Below are 14,013 nucleotides of genomic sequence, written 5' to 3' on the forward strand. Positions count from 1 at the left end.
TTTTATTATATTGCACTTTTGTTTTATTGGAGAGGAAAAGCATTAAAATACTGTAAGCCATGGAAAAATAAATCACAAGAGTCAAAATAGTAACAAGTGTTTAATTCTTGAAGAAAGGCAAAACTGGCTCCCAGAGCAGGGAAGCCCACTGAATTAACTGATTAAGACGCGAAGAAAGAGTACGTGAGGAAAAATTGTTGAGAAGACCAAGGAGATCAGAAAGGAAACAACGGGCACAAAATAATGCAACTCTGGTTCAGATGATTCATTAATCCAGAAACATACATGTAAAACACACATACATGTAAAACACACATAAATTTAATAAAAATAATTGACTCTTCTTCCTCTTCCTCTTCCTCCTCCCCCTCTTCTTGCTCCCCCTCTTCCCCCTATTCTTCTTCCTCCTCTACCTCTTCCTTGTGCTTCTTCATCAGTGGTGCGGGCATCGACACCCTCTCCTTGATCACATGTTCCATGTGGGCATGCTCAGATGTGTCCAGGCTGATATTGTATTTAGCCAAGATCTTCATGATGGGCCTCAGCTTCAGCCACCACGATGTCTTGGGGATGCGGTGCCTGGACAGGACAGCAGAGGGGGGTAGAGGGGTGTTAAAGGGACACTTCACCACTTTTTTTTAACCTTTAATTCATTACATACCATTATGTCTACATACATAATGTGAAAACAGCGATGTAGTCAGAAAGAGAAGAGGGAATGTTCCTTTTCCAAACAGATATTAGTTGAGGGATATGCACTCACAATATCCACTTGAACTGTGGATCAGTATGAACAGGGTGTTAAAGTATGACTCAATTAATGTTTAGGAGAGTGAGCAACAGTCAGCAACTGCCACTCTCATGTTTTAGCATCATAGTGCCTTAGAAGAAATCTCTGAGAATGAAAGGATCTTACTCGAAGTCTGTCTGTTCATTAAGCTCAGCCAACGGCTGGAAGGTCAGTGCTCTCTTCCTCATGCCCAGCACACAGGCAGAGTCTGGGGTGTTAGCGAAGATACGACCTGGAGGAGAGAGAAGGCAGGGTGACAGATGGGGTCACATGGCGTTATACTCAATGAGACAAACTAACAACTGGTATCAGCAGGTAAAAACTAGACTCTTAGAAGAAAAGGTTCTATCTAGAACCTAAAACAGTTATTTGTCAGTCCCCATAATAGAACCCTTTGAAGAACCCTTTTTGGTTCCAGGTAGAACTCTTTTTAGTTCCAGGTAGAACTATTTTAGGTTCCATGTAGAACCTTCTGTGAAAAGGGTTTTTACATGGAACCGAAAAGGGTTCTATCTAGAACCTGAAACAGTTATTCGGCAGTCCCCATTGTAGAGCCCTTTGAATAACCCTTTTAGGTTCCAGGTAGAACCCTTTTCACAGAGGGTTCTATATGGAACCCCAAATATTTCAACCTGGAACCAAAAAGGGTTCTACTATGAGGACAGCCGAAGAACCCTTTTGGAACCATTTTTTTAAAGAGTGAATTCAAAACGATGTGTATTTGGGTGCAGCAATATGCCTCTCATTCCTTTATCTCAGTATGTTTTAATGGTGACACCCCACAGCCTGTCTTACCATGTCTGTACATCTCCTTGAGTTTCTCTGTGAGCCACAGAACAGCCTTGGAGCCCATCTTTGTACCAAAGTTCCTGTCGAAAGGTGTCGGGGTTCCACCCTGGGGAGAGGGAATAGGACAAAGGTGGGGGGGGGGAAGAAATAAGGGGAGGGGAGAGTCAGAGAGGGAGAGGGGAGATTTAGAGGGAGAGAGGGGAGAGTGGAGGGCAAGGGGGAGAGTTAGAGGGGAGAGTGGAGTACAGGGGAGTGGAGAGTTAGAGAGGGAGAGAGGGAGAGGGGAGAGTAGAGGACAGGGGAGGGGAGAGTTAGAGGGGGAGAGAGGGAGAGGGGAGAGTAGAGGACAGGGGAGTGGAGAGTTAGAGGGGGAGAGGGGAGAGGGGAGAGTAGAGGACAGAGGAGGGAGAGTTAGAGGGGGAGAGAGGGAGAGGGGAGAGTGGAGGGCAGAGGGGGGAGAGAGGGAGAGGGGAGAGTAGAGGACAGGGGAGTGGAGAGTTAGAGGGGAGAGGGAGAGAGGACAGAGGAGGGGAGAGTTAGAGGGGGAGAGAGGAGAGGGGAGAGAGAGGACAGGGGAGTGGAGAGTTAGAGGGGAGAGGGAGAGTAGAGGAGGGGGGGAGAGTTAGAGGGGGACAGGGGAGTGGAGAGTTAGACAGAGGGAGAGTTAGAGAGGGAGAGGGAGAGTAGAGGACAGGGGAGTGGAGAGTTAGAGGGGGAGAGAGGGAGAGGGGAGAGTAGAGGACAGGGGAGGGAGAGTTAGAGGGGGAGAGAGGGAGAGGGGAGAGTAGAGGACAGAGGAGGGGAGAGTTAGAGGGGAGAGAGGGAGAGGGGAGAGTAGAGGACAGGGGAGTGGAGAGTTAGAGGGGGAGAGGGAGAGGGAGAGTAGAGGACAGGGAGGGGAGAGTTAGAGGGGAGAGAGGGAGAGGGGAGAGTAGAGGACAGAGGAGGGGAGAGTTAGAGGGGGAGAGAGAGGAGAGGGAGAGTAGAGGACAGGGAGGGGAGAGTTAGAGAGGGAGAGGGGAGAGTAGAGGACAGAGGAGGGAGAGTTAGAGGGGGAGAGAGGGAGAGGGGAGAGTAGAGGACAGGGAGGAGGGAGAGTTAGAGGGGAGAGGGAGAGGGAGAGTAGAGGACAGAGGAGGGAGAGTTAGAGGGGGAGAGGGGAGAGTAGAGGACAGGGAGTGGAGAGTTAGAGAGGGAGAGGGGAGAGTAGAGGACAGGGGAGGGAGAGTTAGAGGGGAGAGAGTAGAGGAGAGGGGAGAGTTAGAGGGGAGAGGACAGGGAGAGGGGAGAGTTAGAGGGGGAGAGAGGGAGGGAGAGGGAGAGTAGAGGACAGAGGAGGGAGAGTTAGAGGGGAGAGAGGGAGAGGGGAGAGTAGAGGACAGGGAGTGGAGAGTTAGAGGGGAGAGAGGGAGAGGGGAGAGTAGAGGACAGGGGAGGGAGAGTTAGAGGGGAGAGGGGAGAGTAGAGGACAGGGAGGGGGAGAGTTTAGAGGGGGAGAGGGAGAGGGGAGAGTAGAGGACAGGGAGGGGAGAGTTAGAGGGGGAGAGAGGGAGAGGGGAGAGTAGAGGACAGGGGAGAGAGTTAGAGGGGGAGAGGGGGAGGAGGGAGAGGGGAGAGTAGAGGACAGGGGAGGGAGAGTTAGAGAGGGAGAGGGAGAGGGAGGGGAGAGAGTAGAGGACAGGGGAGTGGAGAGTTAGAGGGGGGAGGGTTAGAGGACAGGGGAGGGGAGAGTTAGAGAGGGAGAGGGGAGAGTAGGGAGGACAGGGGAGGGAGAGTAGAGGACAGGGGAGGAGAGGGGAGAGTTAGAGGGGAGGGAGAGAGGGAGAGGGAGAGTAGAGGACAGAGGAGAGGAGAGTTAGAGAGGGAGAGAGGGAGGAGGGGAGAGTAGAGGACAGGGAGTGGAGAGTTAGAGAGGGAGAGAGGGAGAGTAGAGGACAGGGGAGGGGAGAGTTAGAGGGGGAGAGAGGGAGAGTAGGGACAGGGGAGAGTAGAGGACAGGGGAGGGGGAGAGTTAGAGGGGAGGGAGAGGGGAGAGTAGAGGACAGGGGAGGGAGAGTAGAGGACAGGGGAGTGGAGAGTTAGAGGACAGGGAGGGAGAGAGAGGGGGAGAGGGGAGAGTAGAGGACAGGGGAGTGGAGAGTTAGAGGGGAGAGGGGAGAGAGAGGAGGGAGGGGAGAGTAGAGGACAGGGGAGGGGAGAGTTAGAGGGGGAGAGGGGAGAGTAGAGTTAGGAGAGGGGAGGGGAGAGTTAGAGGACAGGGGAGAGGGAGAGTTAGGAGGGGAGGGGAGAGTTAGGGGGGAGAGGGGAGAGTAGAGGACAGGGGAGGGGAGAGTTAGGGGAGGGGAGGGGGAGAGGAGGACAGGGAGGGAGAGTTAGGAGAGGGGAGGGAGGACAGGGGAGGGGAGAGTAGAGGACAGGGAGTAGAGGGGGGGAGAGGGGAGAGGGGAGAGTAGAGGACAGGGGAGGGGAGAGTTAGAGGGGAGAGGGGAGAGTAGAGGACAGGGGAGGGGAGAGTGGAGTACAGGGGAGGGGAGAGGGAGAGTAGAGGACAGGGGAGGGGAGAGTTAGAGGGGGAGGGGAGAGTAGAGGACAGGAGAGAGGGAGTAGGGGAGGGGAGAGGGGAGAGTAGAGGACAGGGGAGGGGAGAGTTAGAGGGGGAGAGGGGAGAGTAGAGGACAGGGGAGGGGAGAGTGGAGGACAGGGGTGGAGAGGGGAGAGTAGAGGACAGGGGAGGGAGAGTAGAGGACAGGAGAGGGGAGAGTAGAGGACAGGGGAGGGGAGAGTTAGAGGGGAGAGGGAGAGTAGAGGACAGGGAGGGAGAGGGGAGGGGAGGGAGAGGGGAGAGTAGAGGACAGGGGAGGGGAGAGTTAGAGAGGGAGAGGGGAGGGGAGGGGAGAGGGGGGGAGAGTAGAGGACAGGGGAGGGAGAGTTAGAGAGGGAGAGGGGAGAGTAGAGGACAGGGGAGGGAGAGTTAGAGAGGGAGAGGGGAGAGTAGAGGACAGGGGAGGGGGGAGAGTAGAGGACAGGGGAGGGGAGAGTAGAGGACAGGGGAGGGGAGAGTTAGAGGGGGAGAGAGGGAGAGGGGAGAGTAGAGGACAGGGGAGGGAGAGTTAGAGGGGGAGAGAGGGAGAGGGGAGAGTAGAGGACAGGGGGGAGGGAGAGTTAGAGAGGGAGAGGGGAGAGTAGAGGACAGGGGAGGGGAGAGTAGAGGACAGGGGAGGGAGAGTTAGAGGGGAGAGGGGAGGGGGAGAGTTAGAGGACAGGGAGGGGAGAGTTAGAGGGGAGAGTAGAGGACAGGGGAGGGGAGAGTTAGAGGGAGAGAGGGGAGAGTAGAGGACAGGGGAGGGGAGAGTTAGAGGGGGAGAGAGGGAGAGGGAGAGTAGAGGACAGGGGAGGGGAGAGTTAGAGGGGGAGGGGAGAGTTAGAGAGGGGGAGAGGAGAGGTGAAGTTGGATTACTCAACTAAAGTTGATGTACTTCATGTTCTGGTTAAGTTTTATAAGTAATAAAAGGGAAAATTGGAATTTCAGATTACTTTCTCAATTGAATTACTTGAAATGGAATGAACCCCAATTAGGAGCACTCTTGTAATTCATTGAAACTGTGGTTACATCCTAAATGGCACTTACTCCCTACATAGAGCACTTCTTTGAACACAGACCTGGTCAAAGGTAGTGCACTATAAAGGGAATAGGGCGCCATTTGTGAGCAGACTGTTAACTGACCTGTTGCATGTGTCCCAGGATGTTCTTGCGGCAGTCGAAGACACCTTTGCCCTCCTCAGAATAGAGGGCGAAGATGAAGTCTGTAGTGTAGTTGGCATTGCATTTCTCATTCCTGAGACAGAGGAAAACATGAATATACAGTATATTTACAGTTGAATTGGCATGGCATTGCTGTTCTCATTCCTGAGACAGAGGAAAACATGAATGTACAGTATATTTACAGTTGAATTGGCATGGCATTGCAGTTCTCATCCCTGAGACAGTCGAAAGGAGTACAGATGAGATCAAAACATGAATATTTTGTATATTTACAGTTGAATTGGCATGGCATTGTAGTTCTCATTCCTGACCACAAACAGGATACAGAGCACGAGCACTGACTTTGCTGATAGCTGCTTTATGGAGGAATTGTTTGCTTACTATAACCGGGTTTCCATCTACGCATTAAAGGGGTTTAAAACTATCCTGCTAAGGATACACACGACAATCCTCAATGAAAGATGGCTATGGAGGCGGGGCTGACGCTCAAGGGTTTTCTCCTTTGAGCAAAGAGATGGTGGGATTGTTTTGAGAAGGTCAAATGTATTATGTGTAAAATAGGGGTGGAAACGCCTTTATGAGCAAATATTCATATAATAACCATGATACTGATGTAAACTTGGGGTCACTGATATACAGTTAAAGTCGTAAGTTTACATACACTTAGGTTGGAGTCATTAAAACTCGTTTTTCAACCACTCCACAAATTTCTTGTTAACAAACTATAGTTTTGGCAAGTCAGATAGGACATCTACTTTGTGCATGACAAAAGGAATTTTTCCAACAATTGTTTACAGAAAGAGTAATTCACTTATAAGTCACTGTATCACAATTCCATTGGGTCAGAAGTTTACATGCACTAAGTTGACTGTGCCTTTAAACAGCTTGGAAAATTCCAGAAAATTATGTCATGGCTTTAGAAGCTTCTGATAGGCTAAATGACATAATTTGAATCAATTGGAGGTGTAATTCTGAATGTATTTCAAGGTCTACCTTCAAACTCAGTACATCTGCTTGACATCATGGAAAATCAAAAGAAATCAGCCAAGACCTCCGAAAAAAATGTGTAGACCTCCACAAGTCTGGTTCATCCTTTGGAGCAATTTCCAAACGCCTAAAGGTACCACATTCATCTGTACAAACAATAGTACGCAAGTATAAACACCATGAGACCACACAGCCATCATACCACTCAGGAAGATGATGCGTTCTGTCTTCTAGAAATGAATGTACTTTGGTGCGACAAGTGTAAATCAATCCCAGAACAACAGCAAAGGACCATGGGAAGATGCTGGAGGAAACAGGTACAAAAGTATCAATATCCACAGTAAAACGAGTCCTATATCGACATAACCTGAAATGCTGCCTAGCAAGGAAGAAGCCACTGCTCCAAAACTGCCATAAAAAAGCCGGACTACAGTTTGCATCTGCACATGGGGACAAAGTTCGTACTTTTTGGAGAAATGTCCTCTGGTCTGATGAAACAAAAATATAACTGTTTACCAATAATGACCATCGTTATGTTTGGAGGAAAAAGGGGAGGCTTGCAAGCCGAAGAACACCATCCCAACCGTGAAGCACGGGCGTGGCAGCATCATGTTGTGGGGGTGCTTTAGTGCAGGAGGGACTGGTGCACTTCACAAGATAGATGGCATCATGAGGGAGGACAATTATGTGGATATATTGAAGCAACATCTCATGACATCAGTCAGGAACTTAAAGCTTGGTCGCAAATGGGTCTTCCAAATGGACAATGACCCCAAGCATACTTCCAAAGTTGTGGCAAAATGGCTTAAGGACAACAAAGTCAAGGTATTGGAGTGGCCATCACAAAGTCCTGACCTCATTCCCATGGAAAATTTGTGGGCAGAACTGAAAAAGTGTGTGCGAGCAAGGAGGCCTACAAACCTGACTCAGTTACACCAGCTCTGTCAGGAGGAATGGGCCAAAATTCACCCAACGTATTGTGGGAAGCTTGTGGAAAGCTACCCGAAACGTTTGACCCAAGTTAAACAATTTAAAGGCAACGCTACCAAATGCTAAATTAGTGTATGTAAACTTCTGACCCACTGGGAATGTGATAAAAGAAATAAAACCTGAAATAAATAATTCTCTCTACTATTATTCTGACATTTCACATAAAAAAGGGGTGATCCTAACTGACCTAAGACAGGGAATTTTTATTAGGATTAAATGTCAGGAATTGTGAAAAACTTAGTTTAAATGTATTTGGCTAAGGTGTATGTAAACCTCTGACTTCAACTATATTGTGTGGTCCTCCCACTATGATTGGGGAAAGCATACAGTTTATTAGGCTACAGATTAAATAAATTGTGGTGAACTTCACAGGGTGGTGAAAGTGCACGTGATGAACTTCACAGGGTGGTGAAAGTGCACGTGATGAACTTCACAGGGTGGTGAAAGTGCACGTGATGAACTTCACAGGGTGGTGAAAGTGCACGTGATGAACTTCACAGGGTGGTGAAAGTGCACGTGATGAACTTCACAGGGTGGTGAAAGTGCACGTGATGAACTTCACAGGGTGGTGAAAGTGCACGTGATGAGCTTGATGGTCCTTTCCAATAAATACATCATATTCTGGTGACATGATGATCGATGCTTGGCTGCCATTTGACAAACAAAATGAGTCTTGCTCTTATCCCTAATAATCTCATCATGTACAGTAGGCTAGCCTGTATTTGCGGGCTGTTGGCTGGAGCGCATTTGCAACCAGAGTGGGCACATTTGCTATATAACACAACCGTTTTTGTGACAGCAATTTGTAGAGTTGAAAATGCAATGGAATCCCATTTAACTTTTTATGGGCCCTACTAAGGAAATCACTCTGGATAAGAGCATCTGTTAAATGCCAAAAATGTAACATGAGGGTGGGAGGGAGAGAGTTTTGGAAAATAACAAGTATGGCAGATGGAGATCTAGATGAATGAATGAATAAATAAATACATTACTGAATAAATAAATTAATGAAAGCTTGAATGAAACCCACCTGAGAATCAAACCTCTCTTCACGTCTGTCTTCATCTTCTGCACGAGATGCTCTACGTTCATCTGTAAACCGGAGCCAGACACATTCATATCATGTATACTTTTATATAGAGGAATCCTATAAACATTTATATAATGTATACTTAGTCCCCTCCTGTACTCCCTGCTCGCCCACGACTGTGTGGCCAAGAACGACTCCAACACCATCATTAAGTTTGCTGACAACACTGCGGTGGTACTGTAGGCCTGATCACTGACAACGATAAGAGAGCCTATTGGGAGGAGGTCAGGACCTGGCAGTGTGGTGGGAGGACAACAACCTCTCCCTCAACGTGAGCAAGACTAAGGAGATGATCGTGGACAACAGGAAAAGGAGGGTCGAACGCCCCCATTCACATATTCAGGGTTGTAGTGGAGCAGGTCGAGAGTTTCAAGTTCCTTGTTGTCCACATCACCAACAAACGATCATGGTCCAAGACAGTTGTGAAGAGCGAATGACAACACCTTTTGCCTTTGGGAGACTGAAAAGATTTGGCATGGGTCCTCAGATACTCAAAAAGTTATACACCTGCACCATTGAGAGCATCCTAACCGGTTGCATCACTGCCTGGTATGGCAACTGCTCGGCATCCAACCATAAGGCGCTACAGAGGGTAGTGCGTACGGCCCAGTACATCACTTGGGCCAAACTTCCTGTCATCCAGGAACTATATACTAGACGGTGTCAGAGGAAGGCCTCAAAAAATTGTCAAAGATTCCAGTCACCCAAGTCATAGACCGTTATCTTTGCTACCGCACGGCAAGCGGTACCGGAGCGTCTAGGTCTCTTAAGTCTAGGTCTCAAAGGCTCCTTAACAGCTTCTACCCCCAAGCCATTAGACTGCTGAACAATTCATCAAATGGCTACTCAGACTATTTGTATTGACCCCCCCCCCCCCCTTTGTTTTTACACTGCTGCTGCTGCTACTCTCTGTTTATTATCTATGCATAGTCACTTTATTCCTACCTACATGTACAAATAACCTTGACTAACCTGTACCCCCACACATCGACTCAGTGCCGGTACCCCTTATATATAGCCTCATTATAGTTATTTTATTGTGTTACTTTTCATTTAATGTTTAAAAAAAATACTTTCGTTTATTTAGTAAATCTTTTCTTAACTCTATTTTCTTAAAACTGCAATGTTGGTTAAGGGCTTGTAAGTAAGCATTTCACGGTTGTGTTCGGCGCATGTAACAAATATTATTTTATTTTATTTTGATTGAGAGGAAACCTATAAACATTTATATCATGTTTACTCTTATATAGAGGAGACCTCATGTTTACTCTTATATAGAGGAGACCTCATGTTTACTCTTATATAGAGGAGACCTCATGTTTACTCTTATATAGAGGAGACCTCATGTTTACTCTTATATAGAGGAGACCTCATGTTTACTCTTATATAGAGGAGACCTCATGTTTACTCTTATATAGAGGAGACCTCATGTTTACTCTTATATAGAGGAGACCTCAGACCTCATGTTTACTCTTATATAGAGGAGACCTCATGTTTACTCTTATATAGAGGAGACCTCATGTTTACTCTTATATAGAGGAGACCTCATGTTTACTCTTATATAGAGGAGACCTCATGTTTACTCTTATATAGAGGAGACCTCATGTTTACTCTTATATAGAGGAGACCTCATGTTTACTCTTATATAGAGGAGACCTCATGTTTACTCTTATATAGAGGAGACCTCATGTTTACTCTTATATAGAGGAGACCTCATGTTTACTCTTATATAGAGGAGACCTCATGTTTACTCTTATATAGAGGAGACCTCATGTTTACTCTTATATAGAGGAGACCTCATGTATACTCTTATATAGAGGAGACCTCATGTTTACTTTTATATAGAGGAGACCTCATGTTTACTCTTATATAGAGGAGACCTCATGTATACTCTTATATAGAGGAGACCTCATGTTTACTTTTATATAGAGGAGACCTCATGTTTACTCTTATATAGAGGAGACCTCATGTTTACTCTTATATAGAGGAGACCTCATGTTTACTCTTATATAGAGGAGACCTCATGTATACTCTTATATAGAGGAGACCTCATGTTTACTCTTATATAGAGGAGACCTCATGTTTACTCTTATATAGAGGAGACCTCATGTTTACTCTTATATAGAGGAGACCTCATGTTTACTCTTATATAGAGGAGACCTCATGTTTACTTTTATATAGATGTATCGTCAATAATTATAAGTCGCTCTGGATAAGAGCGTCTGCTAAATGACTTAAATGTAAATGTAAATATATAGGAAAAGTGTTGGTTTAACAGACACAGATTAAGCCTTGTCCTGGACTAGAAATCATGTTCAATGAAGATTTAACCTTTATAACCTTTATTTAACTTGGCAAGTCAGTTAAGAACAAATTCTTATTTTCAATGATGGCCTAGGAACAGTGGGTTAACTGCCTTGTTCAGGGGCAGAACGACAGATTTTTACCTTGTCAGCTCAAGAATTCGATCTTGCAACCTTTCGGTTACTAGTCCAACAATCTAACCACTAGGCTACCTGCTGCCCCCCAAAATACTACATTTTACTATAGTAAAAGTATACTATTGTATACTATAGTACTTACTATGTAATTATATAGTAAACTGTAGTATACTGTAGAGTACTATACTACACACCAGTGGAGGCTGCTGAGGGGAGGACAGTTCATAATAATGTCAGGAACGGCACAAGTGGAATGACATCAACCACATGGAAACCATGGAAACCATGTGTTTGATGTATTCGATACCGTTCCACTGATTCCGCTCCAGACATTACCACGAGCCCGTCCTCCCCAATTAAGGTGCTGCCTACATAACATGGGTACAGCAGATCCCATTAGTGTATGGGACACAATAATAATAATAATAGAAATGCTACCAAAAAATAATTTACTGAAACTTGTTACAGTCACCCATGATTCGCCAAACAATATTTTGAAAGAGGAAGTAAAGTACTATATGCATCTGTTTTTGTTTCAATATCCTCCATCTCCACTATTAATAATTATTAACTATTAATTAATTAACTATTAATAATGTAAAATTAAAAGCTGTACGGAAAGACTCATGTGAAGGAAAAATGACAGAAGAGGAACTTCGAGATGCAATTAGGGAAAAGGAAGTTGGGATACCAAGTCAGAAGTTGGGATACTAAATGCCTTCAATTGAAATGCTGGGCGGCAAGGTAGCCTAGTGGTTAGAGCGTTGGACTAGTAACCGGAAGGTTGGAAGTTCAAACCCCCGAACTAACAAGGTACAAATCTGTCGTTCTGCCCCTGAACAAGCAGTTAACCCACTAGGCCGTCATTGAAAATAAGAATTTGTTCTTAACTGACTTGCCTGGTTAAATAAAGGTTAAAAAAATGTGTCTTCTGCATTTAAAGACCAAAATTGTGATAAATAAAAAAATATACCAGTTTCATTTAAGTACCAAAAGGTTCAAAACTTTTGTGAAGTAACACAGCACAGTTGAAAGATATATATCAAAAACAGGTGTGCAAAGCTGTCATCAAGGCAAAGGGTGGCTACATGATTCCATATGTGTTATTTCATATTTTTGATGTCTTCACTATTATTCTACAATGTAAAAATAGTACAAATATAGAAAATCCCTTGAATGAGTAGATGTGTCTAAACTTTTGACTGGTACTGTATATTTACAAACAAATACATATGGGGGATTGGAAATGACGCAGACAATTACTTTGATGAAAGACACAATCTATCTGCAATATTAAAGCTACCTCCTAAAAAATTTAAACATTAAAAAAAATATTGATACACTGTAGTGTACACACTGTAGTATCCCTCAATCATTTGTAGTACTTACTATAAAATGTTGTATTATACTGTATAATATTATAGTAAATACGAAAGTATTATATGCAAAAAACACTGTAGTAAATACTACAGTAACGTCCGCAAAAACACAACACTTTTTAAAACTATAGTAAATACTACAGTATTTAATTTGTATATACCCTGCATATCCCCCTCCCCATATCGCAATCTGTGTGAGAAACCTACATGCAAGTATAGACCATATATTGTGTTCCTAAAGGTTATAGAAAAGAGATGAATCTCTGAACTATCTGTTCAGACCCCAGTCCTAACTACCAACAACAGGTAATGGAAAGATGCTCTTCCAGTAGGTTTCCTGAAGGAGAAATTCTCCACTTCTATGTCAAAAATAATAAAACAAAAACACTACAGTAACTACTAGTATAGTCTGCAAAAATACTACCGTTTTATTTTACTACAGTAATTATACTATATTTAACTGTACATACTACAGTATACTACAGTATACTGCACTGAATACTACAGTCAAGTCCACAGAAACACTACAGTGAATAGTACACTATAGTCGTTTTTTAAAATATATATATGGGATAATACAGGACTAAACTTAATCTGTGTTTGGGAAACTGGCCCAAAGATTTTCACAAGCTAGCATACTGTAGTGTTCTTTATGTACACGGTGTCTAAAGCTCTCAATGTCATCGGAGAGCGAAAGAGAGAGAAAGAGAGAAAGAGAGAAGAGAGAGAGAGAGAGAGAGAGAGAGAGAGAGAGAGAGAGAGAGAGAGAGAGAGAGAGAGAGAGAGAGAGAGAGAGAGAGAGAGAGAGAGAGAGAGAGAGAGAGAGAGAGAGAGAGAGAGTGTATCCATCATCTCACCTCGAGGTCCCTGATTCCAAACTTGTCCTCATAGATGTAAGCAGCATCCGCCCCTGCAGCCAGACCTGCCATGGTAGCCAGGTAACCACAGTACCCTCCCATGGTCTCAATGATGAACACACGACGCTTGGTGCCTGCTGCTGACTGCTTGATCCTGTCACAGGTCTGTTATAGGGGAATCAGGAATCAGGAGAGGGGGAGAGAGGGAAGAAGCAAAAGTGAGCGTAGCGAGGATAGGGGCATAGTGATGATTCATTTGATGACAGTTAAAGCACAAATTAAACTGCTTCAGTTGAAGACAGACATTACATACATTTTAAGCAGGTCTCACAGGTGTTACAGAATGTGGTAGTTATGGTTTGGACTGTGGCATTGGGTTGGTTGATGTGATGTGTGACTCACATCATAGGAAAATGTTTTGCAATGGAGAATTGAACATTTGTTTTCTTACGGGACAAGCTCAGGTACATCAGCACCTCACAGTTTCAAAACATTTTCTCCCTACTGAACACAAACCAGATGTTGGTGATGTAATGGGGATGGTGTTGGTGTATTACAGTACTGACCTAGGTGATGGTGTTGGTGTATTACAGTACTGACCTAGGTGATGGTGTATTACAGTACTGACCTAGATGTTGGTGTTGATGTATTACAGTACTGACCTAGGTGATGGTGTAGGTGTATTACAGTACTGACCTAGGTGATGGTGTAGGTGTATTACAGTACTGACCTAGGTGTTGGTGTATTACAGTACTGACCTAGGTGATTGTGTATTACAGTACTGACCTAGGTGTTGGTGTTGGTGTATTACAGTACTGACCTAGGTGATGGTGTTGGTGTATTACAGTACTGACCTAGGTGATGGTGTTGGTGTATTACAGTACTGACCTAGGTGATGGTGTAGGTGTATTACAGTACTGACCTAGG

General features: G+C 45.0%; 1 protein-coding gene across 1 annotated transcript in view; it reads right to left on the reverse strand.

Moving 5' to 3' along the window:
* Nucleotides 1-87: 87 nt before the first annotated feature.
* Nucleotides 88-14,013, reverse strand: part of LOC124032324 (ATP-dependent 6-phosphofructokinase, muscle type-like) — a 30,072-nt gene continuing 16,146 nt past the window's right edge. Inside the window, exons 16-21 of the mRNA XM_046344637.1 lie at nt 13,087-13,251; nt 8,350-8,411; nt 5,304-5,415; nt 1,586-1,685; nt 917-1,022; nt 88-579 (exon numbers count right to left, since the gene is read on the reverse strand). Coding sequence (XP_046200593.1) covers nt 393-579; nt 917-1,022; nt 1,586-1,685; nt 5,304-5,415; nt 8,350-8,411; nt 13,087-13,251 — 732 coding nt within the window. The 3' untranslated portion in view covers nt 88-392. The remainder of the gene's footprint in view (nt 580-916; nt 1,023-1,585; nt 1,686-5,303; nt 5,416-8,349; nt 8,412-13,086; nt 13,252-14,013) is intronic.

The sequence above is a fragment of the Oncorhynchus gorbuscha genome, linkage group LG03 (genome assembly GCF_021184085.1).
Source record: "Oncorhynchus gorbuscha isolate QuinsamMale2020 ecotype Even-year linkage group LG03, OgorEven_v1.0, whole genome shotgun sequence".
Classification (NCBI taxonomy): Eukaryota; Metazoa; Chordata; class Actinopteri; order Salmoniformes; family Salmonidae; genus Oncorhynchus; species Oncorhynchus gorbuscha.